The sequence below is a fragment of the Cyanistes caeruleus genome, chromosome 2, assembly GCF_971803275.1.
Source record: "Cyanistes caeruleus chromosome 2, bCyaCae1.hap1.1, whole genome shotgun sequence".
NCBI classification, from domain to species: Eukaryota; Metazoa; Chordata; class Aves; order Passeriformes; family Paridae; genus Cyanistes; species Cyanistes caeruleus.
This window is the reverse complement of record NC_141702.1, coordinates 7,135,992-7,151,301: the sequence shown is the minus strand read 5'-3', so window position 1 is coordinate 7,151,301 and position 15,310 is coordinate 7,135,992. Positions and strand designations below refer to the sequence as shown.

The 15,310-nt window shown below is 41.5% G+C and overlaps 1 protein-coding gene across 3 annotated transcripts in view; it reads left to right on the top strand.

Moving 5' to 3' along the window:
* The window catches only part of EVA1A (eva-1 homolog A, regulator of programmed cell death), a 212,224-nt gene that overhangs the window by 106,368 nt on the left and 90,546 nt on the right, over positions 1–15,310 (top strand). For all 3 annotated transcript variants that reach the window (XM_023924302.2, XM_023924303.2, XM_086875653.1), the window contains one exon: positions 1,383–1,526. In XM_023924302.2, coding sequence (XP_023780070.1) covers positions 1,383–1,526 — 144 coding nt within the window. The remainder of the gene's footprint in view (positions 1–1,382; positions 1,527–15,310) is intronic.

The following is a 15,310-nucleotide window of genomic DNA, read 5'->3' as shown; positions in this document are numbered from 1 at the left end:
GTGAATTCAATCTGCTAAGGTGGAGAGCAGAGTCTGTAGTTTGTTAGTGTGTACATATTCCTAAATGAGGAGTGTCCCAAAGGCTGCCCATCTCTGGGGATGTGGGATGCAAAAGCCTTGTTGTGCCTCTCACAGGACCAGCAATGTGTAATTCCCCACAATCCCATGGATACAGTACACGCCTGTGCCAGAGGGCAAGGCTCCTAAGTGGACAGCTGTGGGATCTTCTCTGTTCTGTGTGAGAACAATAACACAAAAAAAGAATAGGCACCCTCTATGAAATCCTCTGCAGCATTTGGATTTGCTGAGTTTCTCTAACTGGACATTTGCAAAAAGACAATGAATCAGGATTGCTGCATGCCAGATGTTTCCACTGAGACCTCTGACACTCATTGGATCAGAAATCCCCTTAGGAAGTTTGGGTCATTCAGTAAAGAAATGTTTGCATGGAGCCTTCTTCTTTTGTCATTTGCAGCATGTGAAATAAAATGCTGTCTTTGATTTCAGAAAAAAGACATGTTACCCTCTAGGCTAGGTTTTCTGTGGCTTTCTCATGTCTCTCATAGCTTTTACTGTTATGCTGGTTCTAGCACTCAGTACCTTTTGAGGTCCATTTTCCCCTTTTCCTTCCTCCTAATTAGTGACCAAAAGGGGTTTGTATTCCATTCTCTAGTTGTCCTATTCCTTTTAGGAACAATTTGTTGTTGAAGAAATGTCTCCTTGTGAGTTTCTCCCTGAGCTTAGTCCTGGCTGGACAATGAAAGCAAACTGTCAGTCTTGCACTTAAAAGCTCAAGACTTTGTCTGTGCAAATTGTTCTCACCTTAGGTAAGAAAACAGGCAAAACCACCTGGTAGAGAAAAATACTTGGGAAAACACTTTTGGAACTTCCCATATTCTAAATTTCTAATATGAAATGTTTCTACTTGCATGGAATGAATGTGATTAATGTGATAATGTGATTAAAACAACTTTTCTACTTATATGGTAGATGATAATAATATAATTATTACACCTCATAGTAATTTTCATTAGATTTAGAAATATAACATCTAAGAGCAGACAGAGACACTAATCACCCTTGTCTTCAACAGTGGCCAGAGAGGGGTGTTTGAGACACCTCTTGTGATTGTGGCAAAGATGAAAGGTCTTTTGTTCTCAGCCTTCTTAGTATGGATGTGTGGGGGCTTCTGATTCTTCAGCGTTCTTTCAATGTATTAGAGTTGTGCTGGAGTCAGATACACCTTCTCATGTAAACACAAAGACCTTTAAATATGAGAATCTGGTATGTATTCTCACAGTCTGCAACTGGTAAATTATTTTTAGGCAGTTTCTTTTGTGAATGGACAAATATTCACAGATGGCATTGTTTTTCCCTTTTAGAATGTCAGTCAGCTACGGCTCTCCAGCTCATGATCAAGCGCTGTCATGGGAAAAGAAGCTGCAGCATATATGCCAGCACCTATGAGTTTGGAGATCCTTGTTACCCAGGCATCCAAAAGCATCTTAATGTCATCTACACCTGTGGTAAGTTACAAAATCCTCTAACTCTCACTGGTGTCTACGTTTGTTGAACAGTGGTGTGTGGAGAATAAGATCCAAAAAGTTGTTGAACTTCTAGTTGGCTCATGGTGATTCTTATTTGGTCAACCAGGGAAAGCTTTGGATCATCAGAGTATTTTAATTCTGTCACTCTTTGTACTCATTGTCTCTATAGAAAAAGCAAAAAATGTGGAAATGATATTTATTAACCCATTCATCTTCTTCAAGGCAGAAAAATCTGACAGTGAAGTCAATCTGCTCAGTGGACATTTACACACTGAAAGTTGGCATCCTGAAGCAAAGCTGTGGTTGTCAGTAGGATCCTTATTACTTTATTCTGTATTTATTTCATTTTGTACCATAGAATCAGGTGATTTACCAAACCATACTCATCCACCGCGTTAGTAGAAAATAGCTCCCAAAATCTTCAGGTAAACATTGCAATAATTTTTTTCCAACAAAATGCTATTATTAAAAAAAAAATAAACAGTTGGTGCTCTCAGTTGGGAGCTTAAGTCATAGCATTGAGCAGACACTGTGCTCTTACCTAACTAGTCATCTTATTTTGCAACAGAGAAATATTGTTCCTGTCTGAGCCCTGAAGTATAAAAACAACATCTGTCTTCTTACTGTGACAACATTTTGGTCATTTGTAGCTGACATATTTGAAAATATTTCCTTCAGGGTTTTGCTTGCATAGTTGTTGCTAGGATCAGCTCAGTCTACCTCTCTGTGTTCCCTTCTGCATCCGTCTGGAAGCGCAAATGTTGGTGCTGTACTGAGTGTGCTGAGCAGACAGTGGGACATGCAGACATGCAGACAATGGGTCTGTGGGTCACTCTGTGTGTAACTGCAGCATGCTGAGTGAGACAGAGAGCATCTGAGATGGAGTCACTATAACATTTTGTGTAGTGGCTACAGCATGGTGGATGTGCAGCACCCCGAGGAGCAGAAGCATTGATGCAGGAGCATCAGGCTCTCAGCTCGTCTGGCTGTTGTTTCATTTGGCAGGAGTGGCAGGAAGGTTGGGTTTTGTTTGAAGTTGATGCGGCAAGAAGTAGTAAGACTATCCATGCAAAGCCCTGTGAATTTTCTAGTCAGGAAGGTGATGTTTTTGTATCACTTTTCTCATAAAAAGACTGGGGAGAAGTTTATCCTCGTGGGGATTTGACAGAAATGAAGGCAGTGCAGAAGGAAAAACAGGAGCTCCATCCCTCAAAAATCCAGGGAAAACAAACAGAGCCCCATGATGTATTTCCAAGGGGATTTCTCCATCAAAGGCCTCCAGGGCCTTATTCTAGAATTGTGGCCCTAGTCTCAAAGTCCACTACAAAAGGCACTAATGATCTCTTAATCTGGCCTTAACTCTCTAGTCCAAGCCTAACTGCATCAGGAAATGAGTCACGCTTGAGAGCACAAAATGGCATGTTTTGCTTTTCTGTGGGTAAAATCTGCCTCATCCTTTGAAGGTGGCCATGGCTCCTTTTCAAAACCATGATCTCAGACATGTCTCTGAACTGGATTTTGTGATCAACAGACACATATTTCTCTCCTCAAATAGCAAAGTCCTTCAACATGTGAAAATGAAATAAACAAGAAATCAAATTCCAGTTCCATGTACTTCTGCCAGACAGAACTAAATCCTGGAATTCTTTTAGAAGAAATGATAAAACCAAACAATTTGGTATTCTTATGACCTAGAGAATGATACCAGTGTAGAAAACCTCCTGCTGGCTGTCTCTTTGTTTCAGGTTTCCATAAAGCTGTACACATTATAGCACTCTCCTACTTTCACCAAAACTGTGGGAGTGAAAGGGGACAGTCTGGGACAAATGTGCATGACTGCACTTCCCTATTGCCTGTATCTCTGTACATATCCCTGTTTCACAACTCTTGCACTTGGAAACCCTTTTTCTCTTGCTTCTGTATCCTGGAGATCAGTGACAGATGCAGTGACCCTGGCACAGCTTAGGAAATGTGATGGGTTTACAAATGGGTTTCTCTGAGCATCGCTTCAACCCTTGTTGTTGCTGCTTCAAGTACGTGACCCCATCACTCTCTGTGATCAGTCAGTGCAGTCAGTCTGCTCCTCTCTGTCACTCCCTGCCTGCCAGACTGTGGCAGAAATGCCCTGCCATGTGTCACTTGTCCTACTTGTGGGAAGACTGCCATGTGTCCTTGGCCAGTGCTACTGACCTGCTGTGCTGCTTCAGAAGAGGTGGCAGGAGCAAGAACAGTGATGGACGTGGCTGTGGGAGGGAGAGTCTTCATGCAGACATTTCCGTAGTGAGGAACTTCAGTGACTGGGGACAGTAAAAGGGACAGAGGAGCAGAGCTCTGCTTCTGGTGCTAAAGCATGGGAAGGACTGGAAAGAGTCCTTCTGTCTTCTTCTGATAGCAGCTCATGAAAAAAAGTCTGCTGAGTAAGTAATTTATGAGGTGACAAAAGGTAATATTAACTAAAAGCTCATGAGCTGTTGGGAGAAATCACAGCTGAGATGGACCCTGTGACAGATTGGTAGTGTTTATGTAGACCAAGGCCTAGTGAAGAGCTGGTGAGGTGTCTTATCTCCCAGTCCTGGCAGGAGAACATCTGCAAGGTCTCTCACATCATCATGTCCACACTGTTCTCTAGCCTGAAAGCAGGACCTGGGCCCTATTCCAGATCTCCAAGAGGTGCATGGATGAGGCAACAGCTTTGCTTTCTTTAAGCCATATCCATATTTCTTGAGGGTTAATTCCTCTAGTTTCCATGTTTTATTGGACATTAGAATTCCTGCCAGACACACACAGTTTTGCTGGTGAATCTGTTCCTAAACTAAGGTGTCATCTAACTTTTTGCCCAATATTTTTAAAATATTGGTTGTAATTACTCCAGCCAGTGGGAATGTCTCAAGTCAGCAGTTCTCCATATCAAATTATACCCCTTTGCAGCGTGGGTTCAGGGCCTGCTGGCATCACTCAGCTGAGAGGGAAATGCCACCAATTCATGTGTATGTACGAGATGATTGAAAGGAAAAAGTACCCAGCAGCCTGGTGTGATAGAGATCTCTCATGTGCATTAGCATCCCATTAGTCCAGCCAAGGAAACAGATGAAAAATCCTCCAACGTAAAAACATTCCAAACCTGAACCTTGGCAGGAGCTGAAATACAAAAATTTGGCCCAAAGCCAGACTTAGCTAATGGAATGGTATGGAAAGTGGGATTTTCCCATATGTGGGTCCCATTACTGCACTAATAAATGCATTAATTATTTTTCAAAAGGAAAAGGCAAGTTCATTCTGGGAAGCTCATAAGGCATGGTGAGGTTGAGTTCTGAGTGTGGCAGCTGCAATAGAGTCAGATATAAAAATTTTAGCTCTGCCTTTTCTTTAAAATACCCTGAAAGTCTTAGAGAAGAAAAGAAAATAAAAAAGCATTAATGCAACTGAGAAAAAGAATGCAATAAAGACTTACTAGAAATCTTTCTCTCCTTGTTTCCTCTTCCCCCAGGCATCTTCCTTTGTCTTTGTCTTTCTCTGGTATAAAACATTGTATTTTTTTGTAATATTTGTGAGTCGCTTGATGGTGGTTTTGTACGTACTGATAAAACTTACTGTGCTCACAATCTTTTCATTTTCTTAATTGTCCAGTTATTAACTTCAAAGGTTCCCTTTAATTATCTATATCTCTTTCCTCTCTAGTTTGCAAGATTAGCTTTTTTGGCCTGTGATGAAGTCTTAACTGAGCACTGCATTAAAACCTGTGGAATTTTTTTACACACACAGTGCCACTTGGACTCAAGGAAGCGTTGAAGTGTGTGCTTTATTTTAAGACCTCTGGATAATTACCATGAAAGTTAAATATTTTCTCAAAGCCTTCCTTGAGTGAGGATGAGAGGGCTTGTCTGTGTGTAAAGTGAAACCTTTTTCTGAGCACTGAAAGTCAAGGGAGACATTCAGAGTGTCCCCACTGCCAGACCTGCCCCCCTGTGCAGTCCATGCAATCCCTCTGCTAAGGACCTGCTGTTCTTTAAATGCAGGCATCCATCAGAAATGCCTCGATAAGAATAAAAGAAAAATAAAAGGGAGATTGTAATTTTCTTTGTGTCTAGATGTGTTTCAGTGGGCTGGTTATCAGTCCTGATAACTGGTGACTTTTTAGTGCTGTGGTTGGACGTGTGCTGAACAAAATGGAGGAAATATGGTCTCAGTTGTGTTTTTGATGTGGATATCTGTCATACATTTAGATGTGTGCGTGCCTCCTGCTTGATTTATGCTCGTCAGGAAGGGGTCATTGGGCTGAGAGCTAATGAACTGCCATGGCAACTCATAAATTGCTTGGAAAACCCTGCAGTTCTGCCACATTAATAATCCTGCCATCCTGCTTTACGAGGCAATAAGCTGAGTCCCAGGGGCAAGTGCTTCACGTCCCAACGAGAGAACTGTGCAGGTAAAGAACAAAGCCTGAGCACAGGGACAGCAGCTACTGTTGCTTTGGGGGTCTGGTGCTGCTGGGAGACCAAATGGGTCAAGGAGAGGTGGTTGAGGTGCTCTGGGGTGATGGGGGTGTGCTGACTTCTGCTTTCTCTGAGTGCTTGGGAAAGCAGCCTGGCATTCTCTAAAATGTGTTTAAAGAAATGTTCTTTCAAGTTGGACTAGAGGCAGAGTCTGTGTTGAACAGGGCAGCTCTGAGGTGGTTGCCCTCATGATGATGATGAGGAGGGAGGCAAAAAAGCTGCACAAATTCTCTCCTGTCATCTCAAAGGGACTGTGCTCTGGTCCATTAGCTCCTCTGCAGTAAATCTATCAATGCCTCAGGCTGGATGAATGTAATGGTTCCTTTTGCTCTTAAAATTTATGAATTCATGAATGTAGAAAATATATTTTTATCACTGCAAAAGCGCTTTCTGTTGCTATAAAACTCAATTCCAAGACCTGCATAAAATAGAAAAGGAGAAATTTCAGAATTCCAAGAAAAAACAAAAGCCTTTGGAGCAGGGCAATGCAGGCAGGGTGAGAAAGACAGACACAGAATATTTAATGCAAACTTTCTTTCTTCAAAAGTTGAAATAAAATTTCTGTTTACAAACAAATAAACATGTTAGGCAATCTAGCTCTAGGGATGTTCCACTGAATGTATAATGTCTGATAATGTTTATTTAACTGGGATTCTTGTATAATGCTGTGAAACAGAACTTACAGGCATGTAGATTTGAAATTCATGGCTACGTGGGTTTGACCTACCAAATAAATAAACAGAATAATGATATGATATCATTCCATGTAGTTACTTTCATTGTCAAGACACTGAGTTCAGAGATAGTTTAGGATATCTTTTCAAATCCTTTGTCTTATTTTCCTAAGTTAGTAGAAATTTGTCCAGTAATTTTTGTACCAAGCCTATGCTTCTTTTCAAAGTACAGAGTATTTTTTTTAAAAAAGCAATCCAGTGCTCATGTAATGACTACAAATATTGAAAAATTCATGAAGTGGGATTCATCTGACCAAGTGTAGACATATAAGCCATAGAGATTTATAGTGTAGACATTCCCACTTGAGAAAAATTCCTTTTGCAGGTAATGTGGAGAAGCAGCTGCTTTTGAGGCACAAATCATTTCATCCTAAAGTAAGTGCCTGAAAGAGATGAACTGCATATTTGAAGTGACAGTTCTCCTGTACTGACTGTAAAGAGGTCTTCTGGTGCTTAGCTGACTTATTGTTATCTACATGTAGAGCCTCTACAATGCAGATATTTACATTTACATCCACCCATCCCTGGAAGTGTTCAAGGCCAGGTTGGTGTGGCTTTCAGCAACCTGCTCTAGGTGTCCCTGCCTGTCCCTGTGCCTGCTGAGGGTGGCTTGGGACTGGAACTTTAAGGCCCCTTCCTACCCAAACCATTCTGTGATTCCATGGTTCTATGATCTGGTTAGATGCTTTCAACGACCCTGTTCTTATGAGAATGTTTATTTTGGTCCAAATTATAATTTCTACATAATGATATCAGTGTTTTTTCTTTATATTTATTGGTTTCTGCTCCCACTGTTTGACAGATCTCCAACTCTTAAAGATTTATCCAGGTAAGAGAGGAATATAATGTTTATTTAAGTTCTTGAGAATTTACCTCTAGGCTTGAGTGTTAATACCGAAAAAGTTCTCAAATGGCAGCTTGGTGTCTTGCACCACAGCTCAAGGTTATATCAATCTCTATACTTGGGTTTGGAGGGGGGATTTCCTATTAATTGATTTTGAATGGGATTGAGGTCCATTTTCTGTATTTCATATTTATTAATCCCCTAAATGTTTCCAGGACCTAGGAAGGGGTCAATATATTTGCTGACTTCTTTGACCAACTGGTTGTTCTTTTTGACTTTTGTTCTTAAGGTTAGATTTGTTCTAAACTGTCAAGGGCTGCATCTGGTGGTATGGGAGAGGGGGCAGAGTAGATTTTCACTGGTGATGTAATGTCTGTTACCAGTTTCTGCAAGCAGGTGGACTTGTTGAACCTCCTTCCAGACTTCTGCATGTTTCCATCCAGGTGAAGAAAAAGCAAAAACCTAGACCTCACATTCAGAATTAGTTATACTTCAACAGAACCTGTTAAAAAAAATGTGGCAGTATAACTAAAAGCTGCACCAGAGATCTCAAGGCTGATGTCTTCTGACTTCTGAGGCTGTGATTTTATCGCCTTGGATGATGACTTTACAATTTTTGTGGACGCAGTTTCCTGCATCTCAGAGAGAAGGACAGAGGAAGCCCCTCAGTCAGTGCGACCCATAATGTGGATTCATGGCATGGATCTGTTGGAGTTGTTGGATTACCTGAGGGTAAAGGCAAGATGCCATCTCTTTTGCTGGCCAGTGCTGAAATGAGTGAGGCACATGCTTGTTTAGTGGGCTTATATATATACCTTATATATAGCTGCTATAAATATACAGGGTATAGCAGCTCTGCCATCCTGCGCCAAGGAGGAACATGCTACGGGGACAAAGAGCTGTTTATGTTTGACATTAGTGGTTGCACTGGGATGTCAAACGGGACACAAACAGCCTCATTAATTTTAAGATGAAGGTTGGTAAATCAGGTAATTGAAAACTGTCATTGTGCTGCTGCTGTCTGTCTTTGCTTACTGTACAGCTTGCTATAGCTTGATAGGAGTGAACTCAGGAGAGTCTGAACATGCCTGGCTTGGCTGGGCCAGACACAGCAACTCTTCATTACCAGGGCAGAATGAGCCTGTGTCTGGTACAGGTTAGGGTAAATAAATATTCTGAGGAAGCAAAGCTCTGCATCTCAAGTGGAGGAGGAACAGGTAATGCTGTCACCTCAAGGGAAAGGCTTGAAATCCCTTTGATTCCTGCAGAGAAAAAATAGAGGCTTGGAGATAAAAATCATTGCCTAGAGGATGGAGAGGAAAGAAAAAGGGGCTGGAGGAAGCAGAGACGGTGTTCAAAGGACACTTTTTATGATGATCCTAAGCAGAATGAGCTGTAAGACAAGTGCTACCTTACAATTAGGCAGCAGCCTGCTGCTGCGGTCCTTTACTCTGGGAGAGCTTCTGCTATGGAAAGAGTCCCATGAAGAATTAGCTAAAGTACTCTGCAACCCCTGACTTCCACTGTTCATAAGGTGTGTGCACCTGAGACCTCTAATCCTTTTATATCTATGTTTTGTATGTTTTTTTTGGTTTAATTTGGTAAGGACTGTGGCCTAAAAGTCACTGGGGAAGACTGCAGGGAAGATTGGTCAGTCTGTTTTAGTGGAGTGGTGATAGGAAGGAGGCAGGTGAGACTTTTGTTTTTCATTCCGGTATTATTCATATATTTTATAAATTTAGAAATATAAGAAATGTTTTATAATGGACCTGTAGTTTCTACTGTAATAATTGTAATGCTTAACTCTAATGTAACCAAGATTTGATGGTGGCTGACACAACTTTGAGGTTACTAAATAGATTTTCTCACTGAATGATTTCCTCTGGCATAAATATGCCCAAGTCCTTGAGGCTGAACAACAATCTGCCACCCACAGATTTCAGGATTTCAGGCCTGGGGTGGATCTGGAGGGCTCTGCCTGGCCGTCCTGAGACCTCCAAGCTTGAGTAGGAGTGGTTCAGTCTCAAAATCACTCATGATCCATCCATGATTTCACCCCAGAAAAGCAGATCTACCTGAGAGTGATTGTGCAGGATGACATTTGAATGTCATATGTCTAAATGAAGCTTTTCAGGAGCTCTGGAGAGAGAGAAATGGAGCAGAATCAAAATTACATGGGTTATCTCTGTAGCGATTTTTTTTTCCCTGTAAGCTTAACCCTGCTGTACAGACTTTCCATTCTTTGTCATATCGATGCCTTCAATGATGCTTTAAAAATTATGACCATGAGTAAGTGGTAGATATTTATAATTTCAATACCACAGGTTATTTTTTTACCTGGGAACCTCATTGAATAGCCTCATAAATAGGATTACTGTTGTGTCTCCATGCCTGTTAAGACCTGTGCAGATTTCAAATATAGTAATTAACAGTAATGTTGGCAGGTATGAGACTTCTTTACTGGTGAGGAGGTTGGCAGCCAGTCTGCCAGCCCTTTTCAAGCAGGAGACTGCAGGCTGCAGCTGGAGGAATGTCTCAGCAATGAGTGCTGACCCTTGATTCAGCATCACCCTAACTCCTCCTAATTGAGGTTAATGCCAGAAGCATTGACACCTTGATGCTCCGCTCATTAGTGCCTGGAGGCTACTGGAGATTGCTGACAGCTCAGTGAAACACACATTAGATTAAATTTAAAGGGAGGGTTTGACACCATGTCCAATTAAGATATTTTTGCATTAATATGTATTTGCCTTCCCTTTTTAAAAACATATCAAGACAATGGCATTTCCTTGCACCCTTTACAGAAGGATTCACGGCCCTTCTGCCAGCACACTCACATTTCTTTGCTGTGCACCTCTCACTGCCCTGCTGGTTTCTACTGCCCTCTCTCCACTTTAATGTGAAACAAATAGGAAATCCTCTGGGATCTGGAAAAATTGTTCCTGACCATGAAAAGAGAATTATAAGTCCGGGACAAAGAGAAGAAAACAAAAGTAGCAATTTTTTGAAAGTCACCAGTGCTGCAAATATACATGACCTCTTGGTACAGGTGAGGTTTTTGAGCCATTGCTGTAATAGAAAATCAGTATAATAGGCACTCAGGGGTGTCTATAGACCATTGATGAGAGCTACATGGACATGGGTATGTGGTTTACTGGTGAACTTGTCTGGGTTAATGGCTGAACTCAATCTTAGAGTCATTTCCAACCTAAATGATTCTGCGACTCTATGATCAAATGTGTAATTTAATTGCTGGGAAGTGCACTAATGAATGTTACCACACCTACAGGCATCAGCAAGGATTGTTGTGCAATGCACTCACTTGCTAAGAAGTGTTTCTTGCTATGAGTGATGTTACATAGGCAGGGGCAGCCAAACTTTGGGAGAAAATGTTGGTCTCATTTTGGGTGTGGAGACAACATTTACACAGGAGTTTGTGTCATGGCAGCTGAACCGAAGAGCTATCAATTCTCTTATCAATGAATATTCTATGCAATGTATTTTCATTATTGCATGAGTAGATATGGAATTCTCACCATGCAGTATTTCCTGCCCAGTCTTTGATTATATGAAATGAAAAGAAAGCAGTAGGATATGGCAAGTTAATTTCTAATTTACTGCTGTTTTGAACCTGAGGTGTGGCTCTCCATGGTCAAACCACTAGTCCTGTGTGGACTAGGCAGGGAGGAGGGTACTGTGCCTAATGTGAGTTATGTGATTTATAACAGCTGAATTATGACCAACCTGGGTCTCTTTAGTGTTACTAAAAAATAATTTCTCTTATTCCAGTTCAAGTTCTTGTTTGGGAGAGGCCAAAAGTAATGGCAGAGTGTAGAGGCTGGCTTTTATGTGTCTTCTCACTGCCTATGAACAAACCCAGTCCTACATCATCCTTCAGTTCTATAAGAGAATTCCAGGGAATCGATTTCCCCTCACTTTGGACATTTCCTTGCATTTCTGCTTGATCTCTGAGGCCCAAGGCATGGACATTTTATCTTCTGTTTGTATGGAAATTTTGGAATGGGCTTTTATTGTCATGCTGTCTGGCTGTCCCTGCCCTGGTGCTTAGAGATGGAGATGCCACTGAGGCATTTAAGAGAGACACCTCCCAGAAGTTCCTTAAGTCACGTCTATGCAGCACAGTTTTGGAGGGCACCCCACCTTACTGGGGGGAGGAGATTGCCATGGAAGTCTTGTTCTTTGGTTATCTTTCCTTAACATTCATCTGGCACTTGCATTTCCAACCTCCTTTTCAAGACCTCCATTTATTCAAAATATCCACACCCAAACAGTTAATGCCCCTTCAGACAGACACTTCAAATACTGTTGACAGTGGCTACTTTTCATGTCCTGTTTTAGTCACTGTTTAGCCAAGCCATTCATGTTCAGCTCCTTTAATCTTTCCTCATAAATCAACCTGCCCAGCCACTCAATTGTCTTTTTGTTGCTCTTTTCCACAATTACCTGTATCTTTTAACAAACACTGAGCAGGCTTATGATTATTTTTCCCCTGGGGGCCAAGACTTGAATCTGTAAGCAGAAACTTACAATCTCTTTGCCATAGACTAGCCATGAGTGTTTCAGCATTGGGCAGCAGCAGCACCATTACCCAGGAAAAAAAAATTACTTTCTCTCTGGAGTTTCAGTCCCAAGTATCCTGCTGCTCAGTATTTCACTTATTAACCCTCATTTAGGTGAACTGAACCAAAAAATGTAGGAACTTCTGAATGTCAGAGTAGGGCAGCATTTCTGTATGGGGAGAACAGGATCATGGGGAGCAGTATCAGGATCCTTTGCTGGCTGGATGTGTTTCCAGCTTTACTGACACACAGGCCAGGGGTCTTAAGGATGACTGGTACTGCATAAACAATGAAGAAAATCCTACTAGATCCCTTCCAAAGAGATGTTTAACTAAATTCCTAACCCATGAGCCCACCCTGGGCTATCTCTTATCTTTGAAAGCCATCTCACAGCTGCCTGCAAAGACTCTGGAGGCTGGTTAATCCCAGCAGATGGACCTTGGTGTCCCTGCCTCAAGGGGAAGCAGCAAGGGAGGGAGGGCAGAGTCTTGGAGGTCTCTTTGTTAATGGTGTCACTCCATTTAGGTTCAAGCCAAAGCCTCAGGGAGAGGCAGAAGACTGGTATGCAGCTTCATCTGGAGTCCAACAAACCTGTTTTGGGTCAAAAGTTGCCCCAGCCTGGATGTGCTCATAGCTTGCAGGGACCTAGGGAGTCTGTATCAAGGACCAGCCTGTAAATGGGGATGGTGCTATTTAGTCCCTGGATCATTTGTATTTGCCTCAAGCTTTGATGAAATTCTCAAAGTGTTTTCTTTAGAAGAAAAAAATACCTCTTGGAATGGAGAAGAAGTGCCTTTTTAAAAAGGGTCCATGGAAAATTAGAAAGAAAATAACAGCTTACAAAAGGGCAACCCCCTACTACACCTCTTCCCCAGGCATGGTAGTCAGCATGGCCCAGTGGAGGGGCACTGCCCTAAAGGCAAGAGGTTTTCTGCTTAACCCTGATCAATCATCAGCTCTCTGGGCAGTCACTGTGCTTCCTCCTGCCTGGCTGGTTGGACCCTGGGGCTGTTTGCTCAGCATCTGGCAGGAGAGAGCAGCAGCCTCCCCTCCTCCCTGGGGTTTTGGTTTATACATCGAGTGCAGACATGATCACACAGATGTGAGGAGTCTCTGCTTTCAGTGCCTACAGAACTTTATTGACATGAAGCTTCAGAATGATCAGGTATTAAGCTCCTGCCTGACATGTCCATTTCTGTCATGATAATTCACTCAGGCGTGAATTCAATGACAATCTCACATTTATCTTACTTTTTTGTTGTTGTTTCTTCTTATTATAATTTTTATTACTATGAAAAATAACCAATATTAAATTCCCTTCCTCTCTACTTTCACCCCAGTGGAAAAAAATATAATCACTAGGGATATAGCTCAGGATTACATACTAACACATGTTTTTTAACATGCTGCATGTTGATCAAAGGGTCTGACTTCTGCTGTGTGAAAACTGTATCTGATTCCCACAGGGAGGAAAGGCAAATTTTCTTCTCTGTGCTATTAGAGATGATCAAAACCTTCTGCAGATGCCTTGGGTATCAATGAAGAATGAAGTAGAGGATGTTGGTGTGATGTTGTGGCTCTCTTTTGTGAGGATTGAACCACCTAGTAAATTTAGGTTGGAACACGCGTAATGTAAATTTTCTGTCAGATATTTCTTAGCTTGTTACAGAACTAACAAACAAATGGATTTTCTTTCTTTTTTCACCTCATAATTCTTTGTCCTTTAAGTTGTGCTGATTTAGATATGAGGGTACCTCTGACAGTACAGAAAATTAAATGGGGAAGGCACAGATACTGGTTTGTACTTTCTGTTTTTCTTTACTTCCTGTTCCCATTCAGCATTGTCAGGGTAGTGATTTTCTCTTAAGCAACACTTAGGCCTATGCATATGTTTGTATTTAATTTCCAGATGGGGAGGCAGGCCTCTAATAACAGTGTGAGCTGCTGCTTTATGGATCTGGCTGGCTGAGTGACTTACCTTCCTTTTGCAGCTGGCCAAGAAACAGAGCCCCACACCCGGGATGCCGACACACTCCTGGCTGAGCCAGCCTTTTGGACTATCAAGCCAGACTGGTGCAAAAAATGATTTACCTGTCCCAGGCTGTGAAAAGGTTCACCAGCTCTTTACATACATGGGGCTCTTGAACCCAGGATCATAGAAAGTGCTTTACTTCTGTCATGACCAGTCTTTGTAAATGTGTTTTCTGAAGTCTTGGGCAGATTTTATTCAAGGAAATGTATTTAACCATTAGCATTGATATTTTGGTTATGGCAAAAATATTTTCCTATGTAAAGGGACTTGAAATGATCCCTCTGTTTCTCTGCAAGTGCTTCTCTGCAGACTTCCTGAAGGGATTTCTGTGTCTCTATGTCTCAGGGGTCTCATCCTGGCTTGGAGAGTTGTGTTTTCCTGAGAGACCTTACTGAGCAAATTGTAGGTCTCAGTGTAGCTGGATCCAACCCACTTTGAAGTTCAAGACTAAAGGTTTGGACTAGAGACCTGGAGTATAAGTAGAAGGTTGGAGTACTGAGTGCACAGACATATTGATCTGGAGAGTAATGCATTTGCAAATAGATGTGTTATTAAACATGCTCTAATGCTGACCAGATGTAGCTGTCTATGGTATAATCAGCTACATATGGACTAGATACTTTGGCCTCCCTTTGTAGTCAGTATATGAAAAGAAAAAGGCATTTCTGTGTTGCAGTTCATCTCATTTTCAAGCAGGTATCTCAGGTACCCCTTACAAGTGCTTGCTTCTCTCTTTCATTTTTAAAGGAACCCGTTGTGACTGGACCAGATGCGAATATCTGCATTGTCAACATCTGAATATCAAGATAGGCCAGATAGTTCTTATCTTCAATATGTTTTCTAGAAAATTATCTATTTTCAATAATTATGTTCCTAAGTCTTCAAACCTCATCACGTCTAAATTAACTTCAAGCACATTGTTGATTACAATTCTACTAAATTGCTTGAAATAATTTCTTTTTTAAAAAACATATTAATCTTTGACAGCTTCATGTCTTATTACCAGAAATGTAGAAAATTAATACATTGTTAAATAGTATCTGCTTTGTGTAAATAACACCTCTTGTGAAGAGTTCTCAG